Source organism: Glarea lozoyensis (genome assembly GCF_000409485.1).
Source record: "Glarea lozoyensis ATCC 20868 chromosome Unknown GLAREA9, whole genome shotgun sequence".
NCBI classification, from domain to species: domain Eukaryota; kingdom Fungi; phylum Ascomycota; class Leotiomycetes; order Helotiales; family Helotiaceae; genus Glarea; species Glarea lozoyensis.
In genome coordinates, this window is record NW_007361004.1 from 125,202 (window position 1) to 143,513 (window position 18,312).

The window sequence follows — 18,312 nt, forward strand, 5'->3', positions numbered from 1 at the left end:
AGACTGAAGTACACCTGGCAGAAATCAGTATCAATCAGCCCTTTGTTCGCATGCGAGAAGTTTTACTTTACCATATCGTGTTTGCGAAAGGCCGGTTTGGACAAAGGACGAAGAATATGCAAGTGTATGCGAAACGTCGTTTTGAAAAATTGGACAAAGGAATTTTCAACTCCTCATTTTTGGGGGGGGGATCCTTTCCACTATTGAAAAGTCATTCCACATCAATGTATGAGGACGCGTTATCAATACGAATAATTGAAGTGAATACAAAATAGCCAGGGCGTAGCTTTTCATACGAAGTACAAGGAATTCACTTGTCCTCCGTGTCAATAATTGCCAATTGACGACCTTCAATATGCGGTATCAGCTCAAAGGATCAATTAATGATCGTATCAGCTTCAAAATTCTTTAATTCTGATCGAATCTTCTAAAAAGGTCAATGGCAAGCCATGACCCAACTTCAATTTCAGCTACTACACAGAGGATTTGAGTGAATAAAGGAGTTCATGTTTCTGAGTACACACACCCATATCTTCCAAGGCTTTGCAAACCAACTTCATCAGTAAACTTGCCATGTACACGTCATCTCCCAACCACACATATTTTCCACAAGTGAATAAGAAAGGGAAGCTCAATTTCTCGCTTATCAATCAGCCTGAGAATATTTACAAATTCATTTTCTCATCCCAACCTCCAACATACCTCCAAATAGTTTGAGTGAATGCCAAAGAGAATATTGAGTATCAGGTGACAGCGATACCCAGGAGAGCGAGAAGCATCCACAAACCGTACAAGCGGTGGAACGAGTCACTTTCATTTCAAAGACTCTTTAGTCTACCGGTTGAACTTCAAGAGATTGAGTTGCGAACTCATGAAGGTAATTTCCCAGGGAGCTTTTCATCGCGAAATAGAGGCAATAGTGATCTGGGAATTAGAGAACATTATAATCTAATAGCTGGTGTCACTTTTATCTTCAGTCTTTGAGCTGTGGTTAAACAATTTTTAGTACGTATGCATATTCGCAAATTCTAGCCCCAAACTCCAAGCTGAATCCTCGATTCCATAGATAGGTTTGAGGTGTCTGATGAAGGAGATGCTGAGATTCGGATATTTTGTTGTTTGAAACGCCATGGTTATTCTATGAAGACACCGTGAAGAGCTGAGGGTAATTACACAAAGTCGCAAGTGTAGAAATGGGTTTTGAGGACAGACATTATATCAATAAGAATGTAACAGATCCAATAGCTATCAAAAGAGATCTAGTTCCTTCGTGCAGATGGAGACGGCTTGCGGCTACTCAGACCTTTTCGTATCTCGCATAACCTATCATCATTGAAGTATCCAAATGTTCTCACAACTCACTATTGATCTGTAGACTTCGAATGTCCCGCTCCGGTTTCCAAAACTAGATCACCAGTTCTTATGCTTGCGTATCTAAATCCAATTTTCTTGTCAGAAGCTCAAGGGAGGATTCGTGAAGAATCGTTCATATTATTAGGAGGGAGTTTTATGTTTGCTTAATGAATCCGAAAGATGACCCGTATTATGACACTACAAATTCGCAGTTGCGTAGATACAATTCAAACCGAACAACCTCGAAGTCGTATTTGACGACAAGGTGATACGAGCGATACAAGGTTCGAGACACTCCCCTAAAGCAGCAGTACTCTCACACAAAGCTCGGGCCGGCTCATCCCGCCGCTTTACCATCCCTATCCTATTCTTAGCCACTGACTAAACACATCTTTCTAACCACTTCGAGCGCCATCCTTCCCAAATGTGACCCTGAGGTTTCGCTTCGAGGCGGATCGCGATTTCGAGGGGCGCATTTTTATTTTATTTCGTTGTCCTGAACCTCCATCTTGTACGTTTCCTATATATCCTCTACTCAGCTTCAAAGGCACGACGCCAGTACACTCATTTTGTTATCTGTCTTAATCCAATTCTTATCCATCGCGGACGCCCGAGTCCTTTCCCACCGTTTCTTCCCTGACTTGTTGCGACTCGTCTCTTCCACCACTCGTCACCTATTACCCTCATTCATATCATGCTCGCTCCAAGCGCCAACATGCTGCCCCGGACGCCCTTATATCGCTGGCTGGCCGTCGTCGCAATCATAACCGTCGTGTTCCTCTACCACCCCGATTTCTCAGGGTCCTCCATATCCGCATACACGTCCGGCGCGGGCTCGAAGTTTGCCAGACCAGAACTCGATACAGGGAGGTGGGTGAAGGAAGTTCTAGGAAATGCCAGTATAGGCCCGGAGATTTCGTATGCGGCGCGCACGCTACAGTATATTCCTGATGCGAAGGAGAGACCGCTCACCACGGAGGTTGATCATGAGTTATTCCCGGAGAAGTTTCAAGATGTCACGCTGGATGCTGCGGCAATGTTGCCAGTTGGGAGGACGATTGGGGTTCATGTTAAGCCGCTTTCGAGGCCGGGGGATGTGGATGCTTCGTCGTTGATTTTCGGGGCTTCGACTACGTTGGAACGTTTTAATGATGATAATCTGGGGCCGTTGAAGGAGTTTACGAGATGGTTGACGGATGGGAAGGGCAACTCGAACGGTGCTGGTTTGATTGTTGCGTTGGTCAATTGTACGGATGCAGAATTGGACGCCGCACACCATCGATTGGCAGATGTTGGAATAAACGCGACAGTGATTGCAGCGAATCCAAGTTTGGATATGCCAGGGCGATACGTTGATCTAGTTCGCATGATGTACACGCATCCCACCGCCAGCCAGCGTAAATTCTTTACCCTCATCGACGACGACACCTTCTTCCCCTACATGTCCGAACTCATCCGCGAGCTCTTCACCTACGACTATAACAAACCCTACTACATTGGCACCTTCACTGAGCGCGTCGACTGGATCATCCAAAACCAAGTCCCCATGGCCTACGGTGGCGGCGGCGTCTTCCTGACTGCCCCGGTCGCGAAAGCGATTGTCGAAGCAAACTGCATCGAGAAGCGCGAGAACGGGAAGTACGTCCTCGACGCCTCCCAGGGCGATCGTCTCCTCTACAACTGCATCCACACCAAAACCGCCGTCACATTCACCTACAACGCCCGTCTCAATCAAATGGACCAATTCGGCGATCCCTCAGGCTTCTACGAATCCGGCCATCAACCCCTCAGCGTCCACCATTTCAAATCCTGGCACTCCTCACCCGTAGCGAAAATCCATCAAGTCGCCGACGCATGCGGCGAGGACTGCGTACTCCAGCGTTTCAGATTCAAAGACGACTTTGTAGTCTCCAACGGCTATAGCGTCGCGCAGTACCCGAAGGGCATTGATTTCGATCTCTCCCAGACGGAATACACGTTTGATCCGGGGAATAACGATATCGCGTCTGTGGCGTACGCGTATCGCTTTGGCGAGATGAGAGCGAGTCTCAGTAAGACGGGGAGAAAAAAGCAGTGGAGAATGCTGGATGCGGTTACGGAGAGGGATGGACGCGTGAAGCAGGTTTATGTTATGAGAGCTAGTGATGATCGGTGGGTTGCCGAGGGCGAGGCGCGGATGGGGAGGGATGCGGTGGTGGTTTTGACTTGGGTTCCGTAGGGGGTTGGATACGGTGGGTAGGTATATTCGGGTGGATGGGGGGTGTATTATATGGGGTTTTTGTGTTTGGCGTTTAGCGGGGGGGGTTGAAATTGAAATGGCTCAAACTCGGGTTAGGGGTACGTTATGTTTAGACTGTCGAAATCAGATTGAACGGGTTTTGGTAATTAAATAGCTTGAATTCGTAACACTCGAAACATTGATTATTAAACACGAGTTTTGTTTTTTGTCGGCGTGTGAAAAGAGCCTCAAAGGTTGGGAGGTCTTCGTAGAGGGATTTGTGTGGTTGGAGAGGAAGGATAGTTGGGAATTATACGTTTGTAAACGCTTTTCGCTGTGAGATGTAAATATGTAGACCGAGTTACCTTTTAAATGCTAAGTCTGTATAAGCAATACATTTCAGTTTGAGTGTTGGACTTTGGTACGAACGGATAGCAGGGGAAGGTAGGTTGGACGGTTCGTATACAGGAACTTTATTCCTTGACTCGAACTTGGAATCTTGGATGTTCGTAGATGGGTTGGATGTTCGTAGAAGGGTTGCTAGGTTGGGAGTGCAAGAAGGAGATGTAGAGGCTGTGTTGCGATGGAGTTCGGTTTCTTTTACATGTGGTACTGATAAATGATTCATGAGATATTGGGGGTGAGAGTGGGGGAAGGGGGAATGTTGTTGGGGTTGTGGTTTTGGAAACTTGCTTCTTTATATAGATTTTGATTCTTGGGTCATTTGTGAAGCGTCGTCTAGGTGTTGCGGGGAGAGTTGCTGTGTTGTTGAACTAGTAGCGATTGTGGATTTGGGTGCGAGATGTCGGATGCGGGTTTGCATTTCGTGACTCAATGGGGGAGGTCGGTGAGTTCAGGATAGGAAAAATATGGCCAGAGTTATGATAGAATACATCTCCTCATACACTTCATAAATCCCACTCGCAAGCTCCAACAATAAGCAGACCCCGTATCAGCCCCCCTCGAGTAAGCAATTACGTCTTCGTAGTCTAAATCACACTATATATAAAAACGTTTGAAAGTGAAGAATCGTGACGGATGGTAATATCTTATACTTATAAAAGAACGAAAATAGGGTTAGGAATATTTGAAAATAATCAGCTTATTACTATCCAGTGTTTTACTCGAGGGTGCGTGGATTGGATTATCTAAGGGTATATCAGGACGTGAGGAGTAGATTATTTTTCTAGTTGAGATAACGGGTATGCAAGTAAGAGAGATGGGGGCAGATTATCAGGGTTGTGGCTAGATGTGTTGGTGGGCGTGTTAAGAGTCTTGCTACGTTCGGATTGTTGAATGGGGTTTGGATTGGGTTTGGCTGGAATTGTAAAAACGGAATTGAAGTTAGGAGCGTGTTTCTACAGCTTGTCTTTTTAGCGAAACGTATAGTGGATATGTGCATATACTTTCCTCTAAAAAGGGTAGGTCATAGAGATTGAGGGGTTGGAATTATAAACTTAACCTACGCCCATCGCTTCTTTTGTCGCTTTTACCGAGTTTAAACTGTTGACATCAGATTATCAAAACGAGCTTAATCACATACCTTGAACTTGATCATTCAAATCCCAATCCCTTAGTGTATTTCCTAGTAAGTTATCATCAAATATGTAAAAACAGGGCAAGTCTGGTGGATTTTTATCAGTTAAATGGACAGTTCTATAATGTGCGGAAGTTAATTCCATCGTTAGTTCTTACATCTCGGAAAGTCACCACGTACAACGCTTTAGGTAAAATTAAGGAGATTGTATATACTGTTAGATTTAAAAATTAGGATATTTTAAAACTCAGGATTGGCGTTGTGAAGATGTTTGAATATGTTGAGGTGTTTGTTAATTGAGATATCGCGCCGTGATTAGAGCTACGAGTTAACGGTAGGGCTGCTTGAGTAGCGCTAAATAATCCTTAAACAGAATTAAATTATAGAAGTCTTCTAATATTAAATTAGGTCCTAGATATCTCGTTTATAATAAATGTATAAAATCGTAAGATAATCGATACTTAAGATCTACGAATTATAATACATTACCTATAGTATATACTATTCTAGGCCTTTATAACTAATGTATATAGACTCGAAAACATAGTAAAAAAAAGTATCTTATAAAAGAATTCTAAGGTTGTTAAATAAGTATATGTCTACAGCTCTTTCTCGTACGTTAAACTTATAGCGATTAATTTGAAGTTTAGTATAAAATAGAAACGTTCTATAATTAGCCATCAAGACATTTGGAGATTACTTGTGAGACGGATTGTTTAATGCTTAAGAAGCTTCGGTTGTATTGCTCGTTAGGGAGTTCTGGTTAATGGTTATGGGTTTACTGCTTAATTGTTGCTATGTCACTTGTAAATATTAGGACTACGTCGATGGGATCGATTTTGAGTGTAAGGTGGTAGGGATTGTAGAGTAGTCTAGAGGTGCAAACTAGTAAACTTCGTTGGTCCTCCGCATTTAATCGCCAGAGGACTCCCGGATATAGGATGATTCTGCTTTTTTGTGTGCTTGGAAGCTCTAGATTATGTGTGCCATACAGACGACAGACGAGCCTGATCACACTCTCAGTATCAACAACTCTCGCTCATGCGATAATCTTCCTGGTTCTCCACACATGTCTATCACACTACAGCTTCCCTTCCTACCTTGCCAAGCTCCCGTCTTCCCAAAAAACAGCCCAACCATGCAACCACAACATCCAAACCCCTCCACAAACCTTCCCTCACCGCCTCCCCCCACACCTCCAGCACTCCCCCCCACCAACCCTCCACCTCTCCACCGGCCCCCGAAACACATGTCCCCCATAAACCCTCGCCCTAACCAAATCCCCATCCCCCGGCACAAAAACATGACTCGTCGGCCCAACCTTATGCAGGGCCCTCCCGCTCCTCTCGCCCCCGGGCGGCACACTAAGTATCAAAAACGTCCGCCCCTCCAGCTCATCTCTAGCCACGACCTGGGCGTTGAGATCGACGGCTATCAGCCTGCCTTCAGGGAGGTCGGCTGCGGACCAGAAGATCACGGGTGTGGTTTTGAGCGGTGATTTGATGAGGGCGAGGTGTGCGGGGCCGGCGTGGGAGTTGTTGAATTGGACGTGCGGGACGTGTTTTGGGCGTCGCGAGGGATGACGACGGGCGTGATGGTACGCTGCGCAGAGATCTTTTGCGTATTTTCTTGTTTCGGCGGCTGTTTGGATTCCGATGGTGAGAGCCTCGCAGACGAGGGTCATGAGGTGGAGGTCCCCGTTGACGCTGGCGACTAGGTCGGCAGGCTGGGGGAAGTCGGCGACGAATGGGAAACTGTGAAGGATGGTGCAGGTGCCGGCGAGGTAGGCGGAGAAGGTGAGGGTGCCGATGGGGGAGAGGGAGACGGGGCCGAGGAGGGGAGTGGCTTGGACGCCTTGGTGGATGGTGTTGCGGTGGGTTAGGGAGGGAATGATGCAGTTTTGGGGATGGGAGGGGGGGGAGAAGGGGAGCATGATCCAGAGGAGATGGCCTGCTTTGACGCTTGCTTCGCACCACGATAACCTGGCTTCTGTCAGCATCCAACGCGTATAGGTAAATGTCGAGTTCTGAATACCGACCAGATATCTTCAATACTAGCATTTCTCATGGGCGTGATAACAACCCCACTCGCAGCCATAAGCCCATAAATCCCATCCTCGGGCACCGTCGACTCGCGATCTTCAGCCAGAATCATCGCAAGCGTTGAATCACATTGACCCTTCGCAGTTCGATTCAACATATCCAGATTCCCACAACCCTGGAGGATATGATCGTACTTGCCGGAATCACTCGCGCATATCAACATCACCATTCTAGCATGCTCAGGCTTTAGATAAAATGGTCGCAGGTCCTCTCCGATACAAATCACTCGGGCTGCTAGGAGGTATTCCTGGGCTGTCCAGACGCGCTTCATCCATGTTAGGTTGTTGAACTCGCTGAGAACCAGCGCGGCCTTCTCGAGAAGTTTAGAGATACGCGGCAGTTTATATAAAGCCGCTGCTTTTGGAAGGAACTCAATGTCGATGTCGTTCATGAAATCAAACGCAGCTTCTAGTTCCCCTACAATTTCATCCCAATACGCTTGATCAAACGAGAACTGATGTCTGACAGTCACGACCGCCGCCACTGCATTTTGGTAAATGCGGCCCATCTGAGGGATTTGCTGGTATTTGTCCTCGGGGTCGTTTTGGTCTATGCACCAGGTGTCGGTCCAGCAATACTCGATCTGAGATAGCTCTTTGTAGGTTTCGAGGACGGTTTCTAGCATGATGAGACCGTCTGAGATGTCTACTTCGGAGTTGGCGAGGTGGGATACGGGGAATAGTGATTCGGACCAAACGTGTGACATGGCGAGATATGGAGGCATGTTGTCGATGTCGAAACTTTCGAGAGTCATGGTTGATAATTTGAGAAGTCTGGTGCCCACCATCGTGATGGTATATGTTGGAAAGGTGGTGAAATTGGTAGCATAGCAGTTTGATAAAGGATGATAAGACGGGATTGACTTCGTCGTTGGTCCTGTATGCACGATACTTGTCGTCGACACTCAGCCACATGCAACTGTCACGCAGACAATACTTCAAGGCCAGATTCGGCTTAGCTCAGTCGGACGTACATTCGTATTGGAGCATCTAGAGCAGGAAGTCAGCCTTAGAAGTGGAAATTTGTGTGCAAAGAGGCCGAAAAGTATGGAAATGAAATTGACAGAACAGGTGGTAAAATGTTACTCTATTTGAAAATTAGGTCAATAAAGACTCGGACGGAAGCACCACATACCGTGCTTGCGAGAACTTGCAGAAGACTGCAAAGCTGATCATAGAATTTCAATTTATTCATAAAACAACACAATAGAAGACTTCATGTCAACCCCTAATCGCTATCAAGCACAATAACCTCCGCCTCAGCCTCCCCAATACTTTCAAAACTGAGAACATCCCCCGCATTAACATTCGACACAAACGCTCCATCACCCTCACCAAGAACAGCCTCCTCACGACCATCAAGTCTAATCTTCGCACTGCCATTCTTGCACATAGGTACATGAATGTATACATTTCTGCTTCCTTGCTTGCGAACCGCGTTCGCTCCTACAGTCCACTTGAATCGCTTGTCCACACCGATTATGCCAGCAGCCATGACGAGATCTGCGTGGATGGGGATGGTGTCTGGCAATGTAGGTTCTGCGGCTTTTTCATCGTCGTAGGAGGCGCCGGGTCCGGCTTTGAGTGGTGAGAGAATTGGGAGGAAGGCTTCTCGTTTGGCGTCTTCCGAAAAGGTTTTGGTGTGGTATCTTGGTGTGAGGCCGCGGGCCCATGGGAGAGCCCAGATCTGGAGGAAGTGGACTTGTTTGTTGGATTCGTTTTGTTCGGAGTGTGCGATACCTTGTAATCATGTTAGCTTGGATCTGGATTGTGGAGGGAATAATAACATACCTGTACCGCCAGTGGTAAACTGCACATCTCCTCTCTTCATCTTGAAAAAGTCGTCTCCTTCCTTGGTCTCCTTCCCCTTCTTAATCATGCTATCTCGATGTGTCAATTCTCCATTGAGAATATAACTGAAGATTTCAGCATCACGGTGGGGATGAGTGTCGAATCCTCGGTGAGCGTCGACACGATCTTCATTGAGGACTCGCAGACTGCCAAAGTTCTGGAACTTAGGGTCGTAGTAATTGGCGAAACTGAATGTATGGTAGGAGTCTAACCATCCATGGTTTGCGTGTCCACGCTCGCCACTGCGACGAGGGACGATTTTGGCGTTATATAGGGCTTTAGACATGGTTGATTTGATGGTGTTTGCAGCAGTCATGGACTCTGGCGAAGCTGTAGGTTGAGGTATTGTGCTGGCAGTAGCTGCTCTGTATGTAAGGTTCGTGATAGATGTCAGTAGCTCTTGTAGTGGGGTACTGAAGTAGACTGAAATTGAGATGAGGAAAATGGAAGAGAGGGTTATGAAGAGCTTCATATATAGATAATTGAAAGGAAGCGAGAAGATACGAGATTAGCGGAGAAAATGTTTACATGAGAATTGAAAATAGTTACGCTATGCTTTGTATTTTTGTACTTGATATTGGTGTTGATCCAGGCCGTTAGTCTTTGACTGCTTGGTGAGGATTAATCACCTTTACTCAGCATTAAGGATGGAAAAGGCGGGGCTTTCTAACCAGATGTAGACGAGAAAGCACGTGATTGGGAGAAAAACTCCGACGTCATGGCAGGATCTCGAACAACCCCTGATTGAGGCTGATTTAGAACCGCTTTGAATCTGCAACATTGATGACAATGCAGCCCTACGACTATAAACTTCCTTTTACGGAAAGTCATTGATTCGTATTGCGGTTGAAATATGTGTAAGCGATGACAAGTCACTTGTTCTGACATCTATCGATTTTATTTCACTCTCGTAAGCGAAGGAAGCAAGAGAGCGCAGCCTCTGCTCTTTGAGTGTATTTGACACAAGCTGCTGCTCAAGCTTTAAATCTCTATCTTTTTCGTTCAGCTTCTGAGAGAAACGGCGGTTTAGAATTATCGTTAGAGACACGCGGTTGCCAGAAAACTTCGGAATTCGCAAAGTCGCAAGTTATGATCCAATTGGACCACGAAAAATCTGAATAAATAGCAGAAAAAGATGTCCTACAACAACTAGACAGTACTTAACGTCTTGACAACCAGTCAGAGACTGTAGAAATTGTCATTGCTGGGATCTCAATCGCCGCAAGTTTGTAAAATCCGGGCTTTTCTGACCATCGTGTGAGAAGGTCATTCGCCTTGGAGACATTTGATACTGGATTAGTGCCGAACTGTATGGAATTCCACTGTCATTTGCGATGGTGAGATGCCTTCCATGGTGTCTTGATACTCAAGCGATAAAGATCTTTCAGGAATCATGGCAAATATCTGGTAATAACGTCTGATACGATAATAAAAGGTTTCACAGAACAGATATCAACGGTAATAGCAAAGAAGAACATGTCTGAATATCAAAACAAGCAAAGGAGAAAGAAGCCTCAACGAGAAAGATAGTACTTCATCCAGAAAACACAAGTCATAGATACTGCGAAATGCAAAGTTACACCAACAACTACAACGCAAGCATTCCTCGTTTGTCAAAGCTGCAAATTGCTTGAACGTATACCTGCGAATGGCTTCATTTAATAATAGAGACAAAAGCAGAAGAAACAAACAATTTACACCTCTCAACACCAGTACCATAGTACACCTCCCAAGTACTTCTCATACATCTGGCACCCATCACCTCAACAAACACCTCATCCTCACCACAACCCCCATACCAACAAACACCTCAACCCCTCTCCACCACCCGTACCCGCGCATTCGTCATCACCACCTCACCACCTCATCATCTCATCCCTCGTCCCATCTCTTCACTCGGACCGAAACAACGCTTGTACAGCCTTCTTAAACACCACCAACACCTTCCATACCACCACCAACAGCTTCCACAACACCCCCAACAGCTTCCATCACACCCACCCCAACGGTCCTCAGTTGAAACGAGCGGCCCACCGCATCTGCGCGTCTTCTAAAACGTTGACACGAGCTTGCGGTGCTATGCTGCTGGAAGCCGGGTGCCGTGATGCTGGGAGGCGAGGGCCGGGTTACACGGGGGATGGAGGTTTGAGAGAGGTGATGTGGTTGTTGTTGTTTGGTTGAAGGTTTTACCGTCTGGCAGTGTGGCGGGTTGATGCTGGATGTTTGTTTTGGAGTGGGGAGGTTGTCTGATTCGGGATTTAGGGGGACAGGGAGAAATTTTGGGTTGATGGAAGAGGGGCGAGTTGGGAGGTGTTGTGATGTTCGAAAGGGAGGTGGATGGAGAGGAAAGTTTGACAGTGGTTTGGTTTTTAGCGCTTTGTTTTTGATGGAGAAGTTGTATGGTTGTAGCGATACACCTGCGTGTCCTGGTAGTTTCGCATTCGCAACAGCATTCAACTCGAAGCTGCGATAAACGTTAATGTATCTCTCACAATCCAGCACTCAGATCCAAGCCTCCGCCAACAAGGCTACGACAAACAAAATCACACTCACCACCGCCCAAATACCAGACTAAGAAAAGAAGCCTCAAATAAACTTTTGTATATTATCATCTCCCCATAAATAAATCTCGAGATCAGAAAAAACGCCGAATCCGCCCAGATTGTACTCGCGTACTATTATCTCAACTCCACAACAAGGTAAGACCGCTAAAGACGACAATAAGAAAACAAATATGGTAATCGGACATCCGACCCGTAAATATGACAAAGTGACAAGCTATTCCCACGTCCCCTTCCACGCGAGAACAACAGACTATGACTGTCTGCCCAAACCGGCGTCCACAATTCCTCCGCCGTACCAGCCCTGAATCTCAATTTCAGGTTTCCGCCCAACTCTAGCCTAGAGCCACGTACTCCAGAACAACAACTCTTTCAGGAAAAAAGGATGCGGAAATCGTGCCTTCCGGAAACAAAGAACAGCAAACTCTGTTGTGGCCCAATCTAACAACGCACCAAGCGTCGTGGCAACAAAGGTAAAACGTAGCAACCAAGGGAAAACGTATTGCACCTGTGGACGAAAGATAGGTTCGCAGTGAGCAGATTCAGGATTTCTGGCTGGTTGCGACATGTGTTGTACTATGGCTGGACAAGACACAACCACATCCCGCGTCAGACTGGTTTTGAAATACAAGTCAACCGGGCAAAAAGAATAAGATTCGTGATCATGAAAAATCTGGTTCTCAAACGGAGGATGGAGATCGAGAAAAAGGTTGGTGTGTAGACGTAGAGGTTGCGCCGGGGGGGTTAGGCCAAGGATTTTGCGTTCGTGGCCCGGCGTTCCGACCCTGTTGATGAAGGGATGGCCCTTGTAATGAATGACCTTGTAGATTGGCGCGAATCGCTGGATTTTGTATTTGCTAGATCGATTGGATACGTGGCTTATGTGACGGGAAGCCATTGGTTAGATTAGGTGGGTGGCTTGGAGGTAGGTTTTGGCGAGTGGTGAAAGTGAAGATGAGGTGAATAGTTGAGGTAGGTCGAGCGTACTAGGGCATATATTGTCAGAAACTTTTCTTTTGGGATTTTGTCGCTATGTACGGATGACATCATAAAGTGTTTGAGATGTGATGTGTAAGAAAAGTAGATCGGTTGTCGAACTGACTTTTCATCTGGGATATGACAAAATTGAAATGTTTAATAAGTACTTACTACATGATCTGAGCCGAGAACTAGGGAGATGAAGAAATACGGCTTACACCTTGTTCGCACAAGGTCTACACGTCTTCAATTTGCAGTACTTGCACTCGAAAATAAACCAGTGTGGGCCGGAGTGGCACATCGAGCAAACCCATTGGATCAGAGTTGATTCTGATTTGATGAGGTTGAATGAGTGGCTGCAATATGCTGGGACGGCCATTGTAGCGGTTGAGGGCTCAAGCCACAGCTACTAGTAAAGGACAGGTGAATACTAGTTGTGGGTGGTAGGAGTCTATCCATTGTTAGTTGGTTTGGAGACTTAGAGAACTGCTGGAAACTAGCAGTTGAGAAAACCTACTATCGACTCGAAAGCAGTACAATATTTGCAACCGAGGCAGCTTACTTGTTGTCGATCAAGGGTTTGCCAAATGTTTAACAAAGAGTCTTCGTGGTGTAGATTCGGTAGTTGCAGTGATGGTAGTATGGTGGGTTCCGAAGGTGAATGGCAAAGAAGATTGGATTCGACCACGCAGAGGTTATAGTTTGGGTGAATCAAAAGTGAAGTAGTGATGTTTGATGCTTGAAACGTCTTCGAAAGTAGAGCAAGCACCTTTTATATCAAGATCTCCTAGTCTCCCACTGTCCAAACCCAGTTCGCTTCGCCTCGCTAGCCAGAACTCGTTCGAGAGGTAATTCGTAGCGTGAAGAGCCGTTCAGGTACGGCGTCAAGGATCAGATACTTCGGTGCTTGTTTGAGTCTTAGCAAACTTTGGCCAACAAAGGCACTCAGACCAAGGGGTAGGTCCATGAGTTATATGTATGCGCGGTTGGTGACGATATGATTGATATGTCTGTCGGGCCCCTGACCGGATACTCACCGGGGACGGATGCCAAGCGACGGTGCCTGTCTTGCAGATGATGGAAGACTGCAGGGAATGAAGTATGAGCCAGGATCGAGCCAGGACGGGGCTCTAAACTGGGATCAATTACGTTGGAAGAGGACCTTGTTTGGATTGTGGGGGAGTGGCCGACCAAAAATCGTTGGTAAAGGGTTGAGACAGCGGAACTTACAGAAGAGAGCAGGGGGCGTAGCAAGCGTACCGACCCTCTTGGGTTCATCTGGCCCTCAAGCGCGGGACTGAGACGCACGCTAATACTTTGGGTCATGACACTTTTGTCATTATTTGATTGTTCGTTCTTTCTTGAGTTTTTCAGGCCCGTTTTGTGTGCTTTGCCTTGGCCAAGCGGTGGTGGTGTCGTGGTGCAGAGGTGCTGCTTACCGTTTATTCCAGTCTGTGGTAAAGCGACTCAACCATCAGGGCATACATATAGGCAAGGTCTCTCAAACCGATAGAGACCGCTTTCCACGATTTGCTTTGGGCCGATGGCTGGATTTGCCTTTGGTCTAAGGAAATAAGAAAAGCAAGAGCCTAGCCATGCCATTCAGTTATGGTTGACTACGACATGTCCGTGTCGGTTAGTCAGGCAGCGTGGCCGAGCACATAGCAGATGTGATGTGAGCCGGCATTGCGTTCGCAATCGGCGGTGGCTTTGTTGCGTTCGGCTTGTCTGCCGACCAGGAGGCCGGAAGATGACGGTGGTGCCCTTCTTCCGGTTCCTTACAGCTATCCCGCGCAACAGAAGCAAAGTGCAGTTTGGGCTTGAGACTTTGGAGTTGATGAGCTCGCAAGGCCGCGCGCAAAGCGACATCCAGCTCTGATTCCACCGCTCTGTCCAGCCTCCGCTATTGGCCTCCTCGTCCGGGGAGCCCGGAAAGGCATTGCAGCGCGCGGGTTGCGTACGTTGGCAAACCCAAGCTTATGATACGATGTTCTGGAAGCTATTCCAGTGATCCCAGAGACAAGCAGTCTAAACAAAACTCTGCACGTTCATGAAGCAAAAGCTAGTGTTTTCTGTGTTCTGACTGGCTGCATACCAGTGCTGGCGAAGAGCTTTGAAGGGCCAGTAAAGTTAAAGTACTGGACGATGTAGCTAGCTGAGTTTGTATTTGCGTCTGATCACCCTGCAACCCAGCCGTTTGCCGTTGGTTTGTGTGACTGGAGCCACAAACTTACCGACAACCGAGCCTAACGATGCTACGTAGAATAAGGACATTTGTCCGAAGAACATCATCAAGCGAGGTCGAGCTGCTGAAGAAAGTGACAACGATGGCCTGTCGTGGACAATTCGAACACGCTGGACATGGGGGTGGGCATGATATCAAATGGATGTTCCTGCCATCCATACAATGCCGGATCGCCAAACATGGTAACGAAGTGGTAAAGGTGTAGGATCATTGCTCGGGTGGTACCGCAATCAGTCACAGGACTGGCTTGGTTTTGAAGATGCCATAGACGGCCGGGGAGTGCATTGTTGCCCTTTTTCGGGGCAAAGAAGGGATATGGCTTCCAACAAGTGTCTACTTCAAGGACTGCCGTCGCGTCGGAAGCATCCCGTCGACCCTCTTTGGAAGCCAAGCTCGAACCTCACCGTTGCGTCAACCTTTTACGGACTCCTATTGATACGATATGATATTGTATAGGTTAGGCATGAGCCATAGTTGACGGATACTGCCTGACCCAGACTCTTCTCGAGTCCTCGACCAATTACGAGCAAAAAGTTCTTTCAACGAGACCGTACAATGTGTGGTGTGCCATTTAGAAAGTTGGATGCCAGGGACAAAGGGCGCATTCATGAGGAACAAGAGATGGATGGGCGGTGATATTAGCGACATGGCTACGGGGGAAGGTTACCTCAATCATGTGTTGTGGGGGCTGCAGAAATATCCAAAAACCATCTTAACAATGATGATATACTCGGGCACAGCATATCATGATTTAGGATGAAGTTGGTTGGCCGAAATGTACGGAGTACTTCGCAGTACGTACTACCCTACCCACATGCCTCGTGGCAAGAGTAAGGGGAAGAATAGTAGCACAAGGGTCGAAGATCTAGGGCGTATCCGGCTGCATCGTTGGCCTGTCAATCCCCTGCCATACTCTTATCACAGCTTCATGTCAACTTGCAGAATCTTTTCGCTTGCGATTAAAGCTTGCTCTTACTTACATCAGAGGCTCCCCGTCCGTCATCAATCTGACCTTCCTCTCCTCCCTCTCATTGCTACATCGCAGTTGCAATTTCTGCATGATCTGTTGTTCTTTTCCATTTGAGCAGCACGACATCTGTTGTCCAACATACCCTTCATCGGTTGTCATCATCATGGCTGACAATAAACCCCATTCCATATATCTGTGCATGGTATTGCCCGGAATCCACCACACTAGTCTGGACGGTCATCCTCCGCGACCAAATATCATTTTCTGGCGCCAAAAACTGGAACTGTGAGCCTACGACGCACAATCTGTCTGATATTACGGTTCAGCGGCCAAGTTGATTGGAAGCTTGTGGGTTTCTTTCTACTGCCTTTCAACACTTCTCCACACATACCTTGAAGCTGCCTCTTCGGGGACGAAAAAAACCCGAGATTTTGCGCCCGCCACAACACCCAAGTTCTCGCCAAACGTATACTCTATCTACTGTCTAAATAAGTAAATCTAAGATAATAAATCGTAAGAAACTATAACTAACTTAATAATAGTCTTTTATTGTATATTAAAGAACTAGAATGTAAATATTTCTGGGTGTTGTGGTAGAATAGTAGTAGACAGGCTAGGTGTGCAAAATCTCGGGTTTTTTTCGTCCCTGGAGAGGCTGCTTCGCTGGTTCGTTCCCAGGGAGTGGTTGACGGTAGTTGTGGCATTCAATCACGGCTCCGGAGTGACTGCCCAGACGAGATGGCTGGCAATGAAGATCTCACATCGATGGCGTCGCATGGCGGCGGCAGGGTTCTTTGACAACGGACAGAGAAGCCAGCCACTGCACGCCTCGGTCTCAGAAGTCTGAGACTTTCTCAATCTTGCTTCTTCCATCGAGTATCGAACATGCTTCCATTCTTCCACCGGCATTCAGGTGAGATCTTGATCAGAGACAAAAAAAAGGGGCTGCACCATGCGAATGATGACGGCTTACCGCTTAACATAAGCACTTACAGACGACGACATCGCAACACCATCACGATCCATCAGCAATTTACCTTCTCTCCAATCGTACTTCAAGACCAAGGAAGTTGCGGTTTCACCTCCCCGAGGAGAGTACTACTCTAAACGTGCTTATCGATTTTTAGATAGGCTACCTTGGAATTCTCAGCCAGTAGCTTCACCCGCAACAGTTATTGTCTATTTTCATACCGTGGCATAAATCTGATTCGTGGGTTCAATATTCTATGGAAAGCATTTTCTCTCGCATGGTATCCAGCATGAAGCAACCCATTTTCTATGGGGTGCAGCTTGGTTGCATACTTGGTTGATGTACCCCATAGTAAGTGCATGTATTGCAATCCCAACAGTTGGAAAATCGTTACGACTGGCCCACCAACATGAATATCTTCGTCTCGAAACGAGACATGCTGAATCAGTAAGAAAACTCGCCAAATCACGCTCAATAGTCTTGTGATCAACAATGACAAAGTCCACCCTGTGAGACTCAGCGTTTGCAATGCTAGGAAAATCCCCCACTACAGCCCTGTCGCGCTACTGCAACTGGAACCAAATGAAGAGGTGCCTTTGCCATACCAGGAATCTTCCTTGTAAAAATCTCCGACGCACGTCTCCAAGCTGTCTATCCTTGTCCTTGATCCTGAAACCTGGGCAACCGTTTTCATAGACTCTTTGTGTCTTTGAGCTTACGCCTATCATCTTTTGATTGCGAACCACCAAAGCAACATCCAACTCTCAAAGAATAGCAGACTCGTTTTGCATTTTGAATGAGATATTTGTTTGCAGTTTGATTGATCCGGCTAGATTCATTGTGGTACAGTATTGCACTCCCTTCTCCCCACCCGCAAATTACCAAGTGTCAAATAAATCCACAACGTCTTATCACAACCCAGGAGTGATCTGATAACTATATTGACAGGGCTCTCCAGTCGGCCAACAACGAGGCCGACGAAGTTCACCGCTCTCGAGTTTGTAATCCGGATCCCGCAAATGTATCACTTCTCGGAAAGAGGGCAGCGCTTAAACAGCCGGGTACCTCTAACCTTCTCTCATAGAGCGAGTGCCGCAGGTTTTATGACTGATGTGGTATATGCAAGCGACTCGTTACGGAATCTTGGCAATCTTGATCACCACTCGCTCATAGCTTCGTAAATCTCGTCCAGTCTATGCATCGAGAACGAGATTCTTTTTCAGCTTCGGAGGCGTATTCTGGAAGGGACAGGGATCAAGGACTGTGAGATCAGGCCATTGTCTTGATGCTCTCGTATTGAGATGTGTTTCGGATGGACGTCAGCTTGCATCTTTTCACAGCTCAACTGGCGCAAGTTCCAGTGTCGATTCTGGAGCTCAGCCCTTGATCTCAACAGTTTTGAAGAATGTGTCGGGATTCGATAATCCTTACTGCTTGGAAAATCACCCTTTGTCTTGCGAGATTACGCGTTGGCGTGGTCAGTAGACACTGAGGAGGATACCCGCCGATTTCAGCAACCTTCTGCTGT

The 18,312-nt window shown here is 46.9% G+C and overlaps 3 protein-coding genes across 3 annotated transcripts; 1 reads left to right on the forward strand and 2 right to left on the reverse strand.

The window, feature by feature from the left end:
- Nucleotides 1-2,068: 2,068 nt before the first annotated feature.
- Nucleotides 2,069-3,571, forward strand: GLAREA_07993 (uncharacterized protein; the record flags this gene model as incomplete). The annotated part of the gene is made up of 1 exon (XM_008090040.1): nucleotides 2,069-3,571. One exon carries the CDS (start codon nucleotides 2,069-2,071, stop codon nucleotides 3,569-3,571), a length of 1,503 nt encoding a protein of 500 aa, XP_008088231.1.
- A 2,714-nt stretch (nucleotides 3,572-6,285) lies between these two features.
- GLAREA_07994 (uncharacterized protein) lies at nucleotides 6,286-7,964 on the reverse strand (the record flags this gene model as incomplete). The annotated part of the gene is made up of 2 exons (XM_008090041.1): nucleotides 6,286-7,090; nucleotides 7,147-7,964. 2 exons carry the CDS (start codon nucleotides 7,962-7,964, stop codon nucleotides 6,286-6,288), a joined length of 1,623 nt encoding a protein of 540 aa, XP_008088232.1.
- Nucleotides 7,965-8,437: 473 nt separating this feature from the next.
- Nucleotides 8,438-9,346, reverse strand: GLAREA_07995 (RmlC-like cupin; the record flags this gene model as incomplete). Its single annotated transcript, XM_008090042.1, has 2 exons — nucleotides 8,438-8,949; nucleotides 9,001-9,346. 2 exons carry the CDS (start codon nucleotides 9,344-9,346, stop codon nucleotides 8,438-8,440), a joined length of 858 nt encoding a protein of 285 aa, XP_008088233.1.
- Nucleotides 9,347-18,312: the final 8,966 nt, after the last annotated feature.